A 14,679-nucleotide genomic window follows, 5' to 3' on the forward strand; every position below is an offset into this window, starting at 1 on the left:
AGACTTAAAGTTGAATTTTGTACGGTGAAATGTGAGTACTTTATGCAGTTTAAGGTTTTCAAACGTTTGTCGTCAGTTTATAATTGCAAATATAACATTATTTTTCCTCAATACATAATGTTTTTTATTTAAATGGAAACTACGAAGTCTGTGTTTACATATCGATTTTAAACACTGAGTATTTTGAATCATCACTGATTTTATACCGACTTGTTACACATATATTGCAAGTTTTGAAGCCTTAGTCTAGAGTACATCTGATCGGAAATCATTATACATGATTATTATAAAAAATTCCTAACATCAAAATGTTTACACAATAGAATATTAATGCTAAATTATTGTATGACAAGTTGGAGCTGTGCTCGATGGCTCTGAACATAAGAATCGATTAAAAACGAATATTCAATTATTGACGATCTTATCGTCCGAATAGAATTCGTAAATTAAAAATGGATAATCGTTGCGTTCGAACTGTCAAAATAGTTCATGAATCTTTTGAAGTTCATGAAGATTTTCAACAGATATCTTTTGTATTACAAAACACAGTGACTAAAATATTAAACATTATGTGCCAAGATATATAGAATAAAGTAAAAGCTTATATTATTAAAATATTATGAAACCCTGAACTTTATTTTTATTTGGTTTACAATATTCGTACTAGTTCTATTTTAACTTTTAACAGATACTCGTAAACCGATTTCATTCAATTATAAATCAAAGTGAATTATTTAGTCCAAAATTGTTCTTAAAGAGTCAGGTTATATATATTACTTCTCTATCATAAATTGAAAAGCTAGCTTTCAAAGTTCATACTAAGAGGATCAGGCGTCCAAGTCTCCTAATCTACCTAAAGAACTGTAGACAAATCTTGAACATCAAATTTGTTATTTAAAAGTCCTTGACAAGTCGTTTAATCACCGGCTCATTGCTTAACTATAGACTTTGCGGTGTTAAACTTAAAGCCATTCACACAAAATACCTCTGCGAAGACAGTTGTGTCTAACGAAATAAGGGACGATGACAAAATTATTATTTTTTGTTGGTTTGTGTATGTGCTGTCAGGGGACGCTGCAACTAGTGCCCTTGCGTAAGTTAAAGTTTATTTTACTAGCTGAAGTCTTCATCTACACATATCAATGAAGGCAGTCAATATTTTTCTAATCCCATGGTAGTCTGTAATTAAATTTATCAAAAGCGATTCACCACAAAAATAAATAGCCAAAGAATTGAATTACATTATTTTTTTGTTAAAATAGATACATATATATTATCTCCGCATTATATATGGTATGTGTTTTCCTCAAACTAAATAATATACACCAAAGAAATTGAAGTAAGTATGTAAACGATATTTTATTAAAATCTTATATTTCGTTTCGTAGCGGACTTCATCCATCCATGTGCGGAGCTAACAGACGAATGCTTTACCAAAGCAACCATAGATGCAATACCAGGTGTGGTCAAAGGTATTCCAGAAGCGGGGATTCCACCTTTGGATCCCCTATACTTGGATAAGAATATTACCATGGATCTCCCAGGAAACGTCAAGATGACATTTCACAATGGAAAACTGTCTGGATTAAGTACTTGTCACCCAGATAAAGTTTCGTAAGTATCTACATGTATTATGTTTAACGTACACGTTAATATATGGAGTGAATCAATTCTGCATCTGTTTCTTTATGAGATTCTAACAGGGAAAACTACAACTAATAAATTTATTTTTGTAAGTACAAAAAGTAATTGATAAAATTTATATATAAAAACTCTTTCTCTCTTTCGTGGCTTTTTCTTTGAGCCGAGTCATGTCATCACTTTAAGCAATTCAAAATACATGCTCTTAATCTTGTGAATGTTTTAGTGATCAGTTTGTACTGATATAAATATTTATTATTTTGTTATTAAATAACTGAATTAGTAAATTTCTATAAATCTGTAGTCATTTATAAACTTATGGTGTCAAAGTACATTCAAAGCGAATTACATAAGGTGTTGCTAAACACTAACCAGTTTTACACTCCGCGTTGGAACGACCTAAAAATCTATTGAATCGTATATATACGTAATCCGTAATACATTGCAAATTAAAATCCATACTGATATTTGCTACATATATAAACTATTCAGAGCTTCTATTAGCCTTACGTATCTATTTAGACAAAGTTACTACTGGCTTGGCTGGCTTATATGATCAGTTGCAAGTCATACCTACAAATTAACTTTATTTACTAACTGAATCCTTTATCTCATTATATTAATTGTTCGAAATGCTTAACGTTTTTTTTTTATTAATTTTGATGAGTGTGATCTAAAATTTTTTTTAGATCACACTCATAACTTTAACTTTTTAACTCGACCGATCATCACACTTTTTGAGGTACCAAAATTACCGTTTATTATTATTTGAGTTAAATTATATTTCTTGGATCGTCTTCCAACACATAAAAAATAACATTAATAATAATTATTATTGAAAAAATAACTTACTTTAGAAAATAATTTGCATTTGCATTTATTGACTTAAGTACGAAATACTATAAAAAAGCATGAACTGCGATGCCATCACATTTTAATATTCTAACTATACAAATATTTTTTATTAATTAATTTGAAAATAGTATACTCACTCACTTAATATGTAAATTTATAACACAAATCATCGTAACTGTTATCAAATAGAAATCTTTGTTATTAACTTCACGCTAAGTCGACAAGGTTAGGGCACGAACTCTGTGCGTTTATTAAGGCATTTAATAAGAAAAACTACAATGTATGACTTTACATAATTATCTAACACAATATAAAATAGCTTTATTCGATATAATCTCTATTCACTACATTCCTGAAAGACTTCTATAAAACTTTTTAAGGTATCACTTAACATCAGGTGAGCCTCCTGCCCGTTTGCACCCTGTTCTATAAAAAAAAAAGACTGTCACCGAAATTGTTTTACTCGTACTGAAGAGAAGTCCTTTAAAGGCTTCACATGAACAGCAGCAAAACAAATATTTATAAATTCTATATAAAAAATAATAAGCCAGCTTTTTAAAATCTAACTAGCAACTAGATATAAAAGGCGATTTGTTCATGACTTATACTTTCCTTTTAAAACCACATTTGTCGATGCTTATTCCAGCCTTTAATTTGTTATTTTCTCGTCATTACCTATCAATGTCTAAGCTTCAGCATGAAGATATACAGATTTATATAAAACACTATGTTTTTAGATCTCGCCGTGAAAAGAGAACATTTGTCTTCGATATGCACTGTAACTTCACAATCAGAGGACAATACAGCATCGCTGGAAGAATATTACTTTTCAACCTTAACACCGATGGAGATGCGAAAATAAAAATTTGTAAGTAATCTCTAGAATCTATATATAGAAATATCTGTAGAAGTATCCAGAACTTCGATATAAATGAATAAAATTAATGTAATTTCCCAAAACAGTAAGACAACTTTCATATCATATTTACAACTATCAATTACATATTATATTACAATTATTATTATTATTATAGTATAAGGTACGTTTAAATTAGTCAAGGTAATCGTAAAGACCCTAATAAGTAACTTACCTGTTTTACTGATACATTGTATCTAAGATATGTATACAACCATAATATGAACGCTTTGCAAACTACAAGCCTTCACTTAGTACGTAATGTTAAATACACTTATAATTAAGCCGTTGTAACTATAACGAGAATGTTATCTTCAGGGAATCAGCGAGTTCGTTTGGAGGTTTACGAAAAGGTTGTCAAGGAGAATGATGGAGAGTGGCACTACAAAATAAACTCGTACAAATATAAGGCTGATTACGGAACGGATTTAAAGCTAAACCTTACAAATCTATTTAGAGGCAGCCCTGAAATAAGTAAGTGATTTTTGTTTTACACGAAAAAGCGGTTTGATAGGAACATTGAGTACACGTAGTTCTTTTTACTTTATTTGGCATATTATTGTTATAGAGAAAGTTATAATAATTCAAATTAAAGAAAGGAAATTCAAGAAAAAATAGTATATTTCATTACAAGTGCGGAAAGCCTGTCATTGCAACGAGTTCCGACGAATGTCTACCCGAGCCGAGGCGCAGCCGAAGGTGAGGGTTGACAGTCGGGACAAGTTTCAATGACGGTACCGCACGTGTACTGAACGACTATTTTTAATACAGTTGCGAAAAAATTAAGCAATTTAATTAAAATATTTGCTTTTTTTCTATTCTCTCTAGGGAATAAATTCGTTGCACGTAGATATATAGCGACTTATATGTTTCCGGTAAATTGTTCTCCGAAGCATTTTATGCAATTATACTGCGTTCGGGTGGTATTCATTCAAATAAAATATCGTCGAAATTACTCATTTTGTGCAAAAAATAACTCAACTCGAAAGAACATTTTTGGAAAATGGCGCCAACCGCAAGAATATGAGCAAAGCTTGTTTTTTCTTTTCTTCACCCATTCTGGGTAGGCAAAGGGAACTTGGCCCATACAGCCAATTCTTCAGTAGACTATTTTTATTGAAAGAAAACCAAATCTAACTCATTGAGTCCAATCATTAAATCTGATATTGAAACAAATAGTAGCTTCTTTTTAAAATATTTGCATGAATCATAAAAACTTCTGTGATTTTTTTAGTAAAAACTTCGTGGTTGGTTTTTTCTTTTTAATATTTTTTTATTGATATGAAACAAAATCCAATTATTAGTCAACTTTTTAGAAATACGTATTTGCATATATCATAAAATTCTTTTTAATATTTTTTTAATTGATATGAAATGAAAAGAAACCTAACCGAACTTATTGCATCCAATTATTATAATATTTAGAAATCATATATCATAAAAACTTCTATGAATCATTTGAATAAAACCTTCGTGGTTGGTTTTTTCTTTTTAATACACATTGTTTTGACAGTTGGCAAAGAAAACGCACGAGTGCGGGAATGGCAAAGAAAAAGCACGAGTGTGTAATAGCCCACTTTCCGAACGCTATACCCCCCTGCAATATGCCACTTTTTGAGCAACTGTATTAAAATAACTATTTACCTAACCTGATTTATTTTTTAGGTGCAAACATTCTCGAAGTTCTAAATTCGAATTCCCAACTGGTGGCTCAAGAATTCGGAGGCCCTATTCTGGACTACGCCATAGATTATGCAATGAACGTGACACAACGCTTCTTCAGCACGTACACATACAACCAAATCAGCCATGTACCACTATCAGATGATTTCTTCGAGAAGAGTTAAATATTATTTAGTTTTTAGTGTAAAAATAAAAAATAAGGATAATTCTTGTTTAATTTAATAAGATTTTTAATTGATTTAGGTAAAAAAAGTATTGTTTTTATTTAGCAATTTTGCAAGAATATTGCGTCGCCTTTAAGTGGTAGCTCAGAAAGTCAACCCAGGTATGTAATATATTGCAAAAAAACGAGAAATTACAAAACTAATAATCGATTTTGCAACGCAACAATAAACTCGCTTCACGGCGTCCGTCGCATTAAAATTATGTTTGAATATGTATTATATAAACTATTTATTAAAGTAGAAAAGTGACAAACAAAATATCAACTTATTCATCACACACTTAAAAGTCAAGTCTCCTAAATCAAAGATATGTTACACAAGTTCACGATTGTTAAACAAATAATTCTACGATAAAACGTCTTTAACAAACACATCAGTATTAGTTTCACGATACAACAATAACGTAATGTTTACTATGGCCATGACCAGAGGCTACAGAAATGTTCCAGAATATACCCGTATGACATAACACATTGCATACATATGTATGCAGAACGCAATATCTGACGAAACTTTTTAGCAGGTTAAATTGTAAACATGTCTATAATTGAAGTATTAAAGTATTTTGTTATTATATGTTTTTTTCCTTTAAAATATCGTATACGTGTTAAAAGGCTCTTACAATTTCCTATAACTCATTAATTTTATATTGGCGATATATTGTAGGACTAACATTAATGTCAAACTAAGGGTCGATTTCACAATGTAAGATAAAGTACCAAATAGCTATGCAACACATGAATTATTCGGAAGATTAAAGTTCCGAATAAGAAACTTTGCGTTTCATGACGAATAACGCTATCTGACAGTCGTGAAATGCAACAAACACCAGTTTATCCTACCAATAAGTAATAAATAGCTTATTTGGAACTTATCCGGATATTGTGAAACAGACCCTAAATGTAATATTTAATAAAAATCAAATAATCTGAGTATAAATTGGTTAAAATACGGTTAGGTTCCTACACTAGCAAAATCTGTAATTAAATCGAGGTTATATCATATTACATCGTTAATGAAGAAATATTCGGTCCACTACTACTATAGTAGTAGAGTATACTTTATAACATAATAATACACATTTTGTTCAATCGCGCACCTCCAATATCGATTCACTACTTATTATTATTAAATAGACCTCTAGTCCTTACCCATACAGAAAGCAATCTCTCAACTAGCTCCAGTTAATTAATGTGCAAATCAGGACAAGTGGAAAACCACGGGTGATTAGCACTTACATGTTATCCCTTAAATAGGTCATTTCATTATTGTATACGTCCTCCCAGTGACCGCTATTATTAATTACTTTGTATTGTGAATGAAGTTAGTTTCAATTTTATCAGTTCTGTCTATTCAATTGATGCGAGATATGATGATTTAAATCTAGAAAACACTACATTTATGTATTATTTATTATATATGTCTGGAACCTGGAATTCATCATCATCAATATCTGGTGTTTTGCTGCAATTCTAATTGTGGTACAAAGCAGGTCCAATGATGTTGCCACGGGGTAAAGATACCTTATACTGGGTAGTATACGGTTTCCACAAGGCAGAGCGGTTTTAGTTCGGGTATACGCATTCGCTCCAAGCCTCAAACTCTAAATATCTTTATTCATATAGGTAAACAAGTACACTTATGAACGTCAACAAAAACAAATTAAAGTAATTGTAAACTGACATTTACTATCAGATCGCAAGTCAAGGGTGTAGAGCGGGCAAGAAAAACCGCCACTCTTTGCAATCGCCAAGTTTTGAGTCATACAATACAAATTGTTTGTACTGGAGCAAAACAATCCCAAGGATTATGATCATGTAAGTATTCGTCAAATAAATAAAAACCTGTAATGATTAATTTATTTTTAACGAAGGCTTTGAATTTATTTATAAAATTTTATTTTATACATTTTATTGTAAAAACGATTACAAATTCCATATAAGGAGTGATTTATCTTCTCTTCAATCAATCGAAGATATTTGTCAATTCAAAAACAAAGACTAAACCATAGATATCTAAGGATCACTTCACAAAAAAATTGTCTGATTTAACTTATATAGCGCCGCATATTATTCTATTTGTAACATCGATTTAAATTTCAGGTCAACCAAAAGCAATTTCTTTCATGTCAAACTTTTATCCAACCTACATTTTCAATCTACTTATTCCATCGTAAATCAGACAATTTTCGTGACAAAAGACGTTCTTTAAATTGCATTTTCATTCCAAAAATTGTATTTCGATCGCATTTGGCTTTTAGTTTTCTGTAAAGCGTTCTCGTCATCAAACACGCGAGTCACCGATATCGGCTTGTAGATTTATTTTCGTAAAGAAAACCTAAATGTCTAGGATGTCTAGCTTAAATTTAGTTTGAAACTTTAGATCGGGTTGGTTCTTTTTCTTTTACTATTAGTAAAATATAGAGAAGTTATAATGGGATTTATTAATAGTCTGTTTATATTATCATTTGAATTTCACCTAGACTAGCCGCAAGCAAGAAAAACTTTAGACAAATGTTATGTTTAAATATGCAGTGTTGGCCTAGTGGTTTCAGCACGTGACTCGCGTCCCTCAGGTCGTGGGTTCGATCCCGGCTGTGCACTAATGAATACGTCTCACTCTCGTTACGATGAAGTAAAATATCGTCTTATATTTAAAAATCGATGACTTGTAAAGCCTGATTAATTTTATAAAAATAATCAAACGTATACAATGGGCGCCACTGGATTATTATTATTATTATTTATATGTTATGCATAACTAAGTAAGAATTTGATAGTTGTGATATTTTTTTGTATGTTTCGAATAAAAAAGGAAAATGGCAGAGATTTGTCATTAAAAAATACAGAAATGAACAATATTAATTGCTTTTTGTACGTAAATCTAATAGTTTTACTTAGCGAAACTTAGATTCTATGATTCTTCGATGATTTCATCCATCAATATCCATTCCACTTTTTTATTTATTCAAAATTTTAGCTTTTAATTATTATTTAAAATTGTATTTATTTCTTTTTTAAATAAATAAAGGCTTATTAATATTATTATATTTATAATAGATATTTCTTATTATACTTACCTGCAATATTTTTGTTGTGTGAAGTGAAACTTCTTTAGGCGCATGAGGGTAAAATTTGTACGCAACGTCAGGAAGATGTGCAGCATTTTTGTCGAAAAAAGGGAGGGAGCAATTGAGACTGATGTATTCGTTTGCTAGTTACGTATCCGAACTTTAGATGGCAATTCTGTCTCATAAGGTCTTGTGCAGTAACCTATCTAACTACTTGGTATAGATGAGATTTTAGAACTTACTTCTACTTACGTACTTGATACTTGCTGGTATAAAAGAAAATAATAAAAAGGAAAAGCTTTTCCACGCGATATTACAAAAGCCATTATCCAGTCGCAGACTATGGCATATTGATCTAGCTGCATTACTGTGCACATCTACAGCCGCTCGCTTACACAGCTAATGGAAAATCTATATTCATATAGCTTTCCATTACATTATGCACTGTCATATTCCAAGCTTATCTTTGTTTAATAAGAATTAGAAGAGGACAGGGAATGGTAAGTATCAGTACCATCAGTATTGTTAGTAAGGATATTATAATTGTGTGGCATCTCGAAACTATTTGACATTGGGAAGAGTAAAGAAGAGAAGAGTAAAGTAAAGGGGGACAGCACTAGTAGAAGTCCACCAAGACAACCAAACATAATAAGTTTTTTTTTAATATTTCTTACATTCAGTCGTTAGGTTTCAAATTGAAAATACCGTTCAATTACAAATAAGTATCTTCATTTAATACGAAATTGTTTTGAACGGTCGTAACTTTTGTATTAGTTTTTTCTCGTCCATATATCAACACTATGAACATTAATCACCATCCCACCCTGGCACATTAATACATCATCACAACCACCCCTAACTTCAAACCGGAAATAACTATTTGTTAATTTTAACTTTCTGCGGAAGAAACTATCATTTATACCGCGCATAAGCTCTAAGTATAAACTAAACTAGCACTGATTGAGTCATTAGGTATTTCAAAAACATTTTTGTAAGAAGAATATCAAATCAATATGATCAAAATTGGTGTTGTAGATTTTAATCATATTAATTGTCGTATTTTTGTCTTCGGTCAGGGTGTGATTTGTAGCAAAAGGATTCTGATATCTTCTTAAGTATGGAATGGTATCGTGCGAATATGAATTATCTTAGTTTTTACATATACAATTATTATATATATTAGTGTTGTATGTAAATAACAACTATAACAAAAATCATTTATTCATATAGGAAACACAATGTACACTTATGAACGTCAAAAAAAAGAAATATTCATTAAATGATTCTAATTTTACATTTACTGCCAGATAAATAACCTTAAATAGTTATATAGGCGACTACAAAAACACACAGATAAGAATTGGTTATGTATGTATTTATTATGTCTTGTGGTGACGAAAATGGTCAGCTCCACGGATCTCAGAGATCTCAATATCGTTACGTGCTCTACAAGAAGTTTTCTTGGTTGTACGAGTGTGTGCGATACTTTGCTAAACAACAAGATACTAAAAAAGTCCCCGCCTATCAAATAGCAATATCTATTTTAACAACCCCCAATCCCTCGTCAGTTTCAGTCATAACAAAATCGTCACGTAAATGAAACACACGTTTTGGCGTTATTTTCATAGTCGGGGGTGCAATTCGATATGTTTTTTGCTGATCTTAATTCGAGGTGTAAAAAACAGGGGTGGAAAAGATATACTATCATTCATGCCGACGCTGTTATCTTTCTCTGTTTCTCAAACTGCAAATTTAAAACGAAAACTACAATGTAGAAAATTAAACTTTTACCGTAAAATGTTTTCGAAATAACAGTGGTGCGCAAAAACTTTTATAAATAACCCTCAGTTGTGGACCCGACCCGTTGTCTTGGGTGATACACGTACTACATATTCTGATGATGAAACTTAGCTGTAGGTACCGCTGTAGGTATCCGTACAACTCTGAACACTCTCCCTGCTAAATAAATGTAATAGAAGATGCAGTGAGGCCCCACACTCCACACAACGCCATCAGAGTCGACGATTCGAACCAGTCTTCGTTGAATATGGTAGTCAAGTGGAAGGAGAGCTGTTGAGCTGAGTACTCTATGTGGGGCCAAATTAACAGTTGCAAGAACGGTATTCCGTTGCTGAGTATACCAAGCTGGAGGCCTATTATTGATTGATTTGAGCATACAATTTATATTTAGTAAAATTGAGATAGTCAATTTATTAAAAGAGCATATGAATTCCTCAAAGGCTAGTAACGAACTCAAGGGCTCTCTTGATTAAATTATAGAATATGATAAAGAGTAGAATATTAAAATGTCCTATTTCATAAATTTTGCCTCCAAAGTTTAAGTAGCAGAGCCCCTAAGCCGCTATGACATCTCAGCTAGCTTGTAAAGACATCCGTCATTCTACGCTTCACAAAATCACCGGCCCTTATGTTTTAACCGCGCTACTTAGCTTCCGCCATTTTAATCGCGACCCCGGCTGTCGAGGGTCGTCTAAGATTTTCTCCAACATAAAAACGCTTGGAAAGGTCTTATTAAAGTGGCGCGTAGTTTCAGGGGTGTAATGTGTCATTTCCGATAAAAATTTAAAGGAAAATCTAAATTTAAATGTCTCGTGTCAAAGTTTTTTTAACATTTTTACATACTGATGTAACTACGCATTTGGATGACTAAATCATGTTGATTCTTAATTGAAATAAACTAGCAACAGCTCAAACCATGGGAACGATTGTCCATAAATTAGGTAACATGACAGAATTATTAGGCGCTACGATTTGCAAGTGGAAATTTGTATTAATCACATAACTACGTCTTTATTTCTTGGCCAATTTACTTACTATCCAGCAAAACCTTTCTACCTATTAGTTATTTAACAATAGCATAATAAAAAAAGAATAAGAATACTAAATATTTATAAAATCAAAAAAAGAACTTTAGCTTACTAGCGATATCATACATTTTCTTGAGTCAATCATAGAAATAACGCTAAGTCTCTGTATGCATAATGAGTAAAATCATATGCTTCATTTCACTTCAGTCATCCCCTAACAAGGTCCAGGAATGTGTCGAAAAACTCAAAATCTTTAGAACGACATTTCTTAGGCGGTGTGATGATACATTGCTGCAAAAACACATGCTGTCGTTGTTTGATGAATGGCATGAGGTGTTGAGGTGGAAAATAGCATCATTTGATTTATTCTAATGATTTCTAAATATAATATATTTTCAAACATATGCTATAACCTAAACTGATAACTTAACATCAACATTACGATGTCACATGCACTGTAATGTAGGTACGTTTTTTGCAACAAATAATTTATAGAGATATAAAATCGAGCTCATTAGAGTCTAGAAAAGTCTACAAATATTCTTTTAGCGGGGGAATTTTTTGTTTTTTAATACGTCAGAACGAATTTAACTTAGAATTGAAGAGTTAAGTATCTCTGACTACGACTGCTACGACAACATAGGCCACTGGAAACATGGAGTTCTGTAAATTAGTAAATAAATTTGGGTTTACATCTGTTACATACATAAAACTTAAAATTAGGTCTGCCCAGGAGAAAAACAACCAGGTGACTTTCTTGAGCCTAATGCGCTGTTTTTCTGATGTTTTTTTTTCTGCTTTAAGTATCAAAAATTCTTGGTAATATTATTATATTGTGTCTTTATCTTATCATGTATATGTTTTTAATTGCATTTTTTTAATTTCTATTTTTTGCAAAACTTATGTTTACATATATTATCGTACATATTAGATAGAAGATTTTATAAAATTATCAGTATATTTCGTGATATGTATGATGTTGTAGACTTAATAAATAAATAAATAAACTCGTAATTATTAAGAATTAATAGAATAGCTTTGAATTTCTTCGGTGGGAGTTAGATGGAAGCCTATTAAAGTGCCTACGTAAGGTATGTGTTTTATTTAATTACCTGTATGTGTAACATGGTGTTACGTAATATAACCAACAATTAAAACATGAACAGTTAGCAAAGAACAATGACCGATTACTGCTCTAAATAGCAGGGACCGTAGGAAACCTTGAACTTCCTGCCATTCTACCGATGTATTCAAGGAACGTGCTAATTTGTATGTAAGAACTGCTCGGTGATAATGACCGCCATGTGACTGTACGACGTGATATCAAATGATACATTGTGCTTTTTAGTGTGGAAAGAGTTTTTCTAAATATATTTATTAAAATAAGTTATATACATAGTTAAATGCCTACCAAACTGGCCCTTTGCTAGTATTAACGAAAGCGGTACTGTTTTAAATTATTTTAATCAAGCATAAAATAAATACAAAAAGGAATAAAATTGTCTATAAAGTGTATCAGAAAACGAAACTTTATTTAAAATATTACAAACTCATATTTATTTTTATAAATCAATTTATCATCAAAACTCCTATATAGTGGGTATTTAGTTGAGGTGTTGAAGCCGAAAGAAGAGGTCTACTGTCTACATTTCGACGTGTGTTTTAGTAAAGTAGATTCCCTAGTTGTCGAACACGATCGTGTTGTTGGAGCCGTTAAGGGGTCATCTCATTAGTCACTCATTCGCATGCGACCCGCGAGCTTTCAGTTCACTGAAACAACTACATTCTCACATAATGGCTTAATATACGTAATTGATAATGCACTTACGGGTACCGGGCACATTTGCTTATTACAATGTAGTACTATTAATTTTCTATAAGAGCAATAATAACTACAATTACACATTAACAATCAATGTACAATTCTGAGTAAAGCCAGTAATAACAATTAAGAATTCATCCTAGTTCATATATTATTGTAAAATAATGTTATTGTTAAATTAAAGAGTCTTAAAACAAGGTAACTTTACTAATTTGTTGCATTATTCCAGCAGATAAGTAGATTTTTGTGCGTAAACCGATTTATTGTTCTTGAATTCAAACCGAAATACTGCGAAATCCTAACATGACAGTCACCAACCAATCTATGGAGGCAATTACATGAATTAAAATGATTACCCATGTCAAACCACTTAATTACGGAAGTGTTAGTCGTATGTCGTGACACCGAATATATTGGCAGGCGCCTGCGCGTGCGCATAGCATATTGATATGTCAATAGTTTAATTGCCTTTAAATCATTTGAAACAAACGAACTTAACTTGTTATAATGCGTGATACTATGTCAAACTGAAGCCTAGAGATTATAGGTGTAGTAACTGCTAATATATTATCTTGGGAAAATTATTTATGTTTTAACTTATAAGAGTAAGGACGATAAAAAAGTTGAACTGAATAAATATAAAATGATTTTAAATGTTTTATATACTTACTGCAAAAGATTGCTGTAAGTATACAAAACAAGACTGCTTAGATGCAAAAGATATGGGGAAACAGGAACATAACAAAAGCCACGAAGACCAGGCTCGTAAAGACACTTATATTCCCCATATTTCTGTACGCAGCCGAAACGTGGACCTTGCGAGATGTGGAAAGGCAGAACATAGACGCTCTCGAAATGTGGTGCTGGAGAAGAATGCTTGGGGTATCGTGGACCGAGTTTCGCACAAACGTCTCGATACTTCAAGAACTCGGCATTAAGCAGCGTCTATTTCTTTACATTCTTCGGTCACGTATCTTGGCGTGGCAATCAGTCGATAGAACGCCTTGTCGTCCAGGGGAAGGTGGAAGGCACTAGACCTTGCAGCAGGTTACCTACACGTTGGACTGATCTGATTAAGTCTGCCGTAGGAGAAACACTGAATCAGTGCAGCAGGATGACCTCCAATAGGCAGCGGTGGCGGAGCGTCGTGAAGCGCATTACATCTGCGCCTTCTACTTCTACTACATAGCGATCACGACTGCTCTGGCAAGAGCGTACCGAATGAGAAGAAGTATACTTACTAGTGCAAACATTCAACCTACTTCTAAGTGCTACCTGTAGCATTATACTTTTCATTCACTTATAGACAATGCAGGCATTGCTACCGAGTTTTGCCTGACGAAATGTACAATTTTATTTCATTGATACATATTATATTCATATAAGGATTGTCTAAAGTTCGACGAGTCCATATTCCCTTCAGAATCACCAACATTATCAATATACAATTTTTAATTAGCATCAGTAGTTATCGAGATTAGGGATAACCAAACATACAAGCAAATTAAGTTTTTTATTTAAATATTTTGTAACAGCATGGTCTCTTAGCTCAAAACTTCTTAGATGAGAAACCTGTGGACGGTTTAAAAAGGAACAGGGATACTTTGGATACTAACCCGAAGATATAATAAAACACAAAC

At 32.2% G+C, this 14,679-nt stretch overlaps 1 protein-coding gene across 1 annotated transcript; it reads left to right on the forward strand.

Moving 5' to 3' along the window:
* The first annotated feature begins 942 nt into the window (after window positions 1–942).
* LOC110992426 (protein takeout) lies at window positions 943–5,301 on the forward strand. The gene is made up of 5 exons (XM_022258244.2): window positions 943–1,093; window positions 1,389–1,614; window positions 3,234–3,364; window positions 3,731–3,886; window positions 5,078–5,301. Exons 1-5 carry the CDS (start codon window positions 1,024–1,026, stop codon window positions 5,257–5,259), a joined length of 765 nt encoding a protein of 254 aa, XP_022113936.1. The 5' UTR covers window positions 943–1,023; the 3' UTR covers window positions 5,260–5,301.
* The last annotated feature ends 9,378 nt before the right edge of the window (window positions 5,302–14,679 follow it).

Source organism: Pieris rapae, chromosome 6, assembly GCF_905147795.1.
Source record: "Pieris rapae chromosome 6, ilPieRapa1.1, whole genome shotgun sequence".
Lineage (NCBI taxonomy): Eukaryota > Metazoa > Arthropoda > Insecta > Lepidoptera > Pieridae > Pieris > Pieris rapae.

Bases quoted from the DNA above. Each gene is read 5' to 3' on its own strand.
- LOC110992426 (XM_022258244.2), top strand. From the start codon at position 1,024: ATGACAAAATTATTATTTTTTGTTGGTTTGTGTATGTGCTGTCAGGGG. The intron at 1,094-1,388 runs GTAAGTTAAAGT...TTCGTTTCGTAG, and splicing joins GCTGCAACTAGTGCCCTTGC to CGGACTTCATCCATCCATGT. The intron at 1,615-3,233 runs GTAAGTATCTAC...CTATGTTTTTAG, and splicing joins TGTCACCCAGATAAAGTTTC to ATCTCGCCGTGAAAAGAGAA.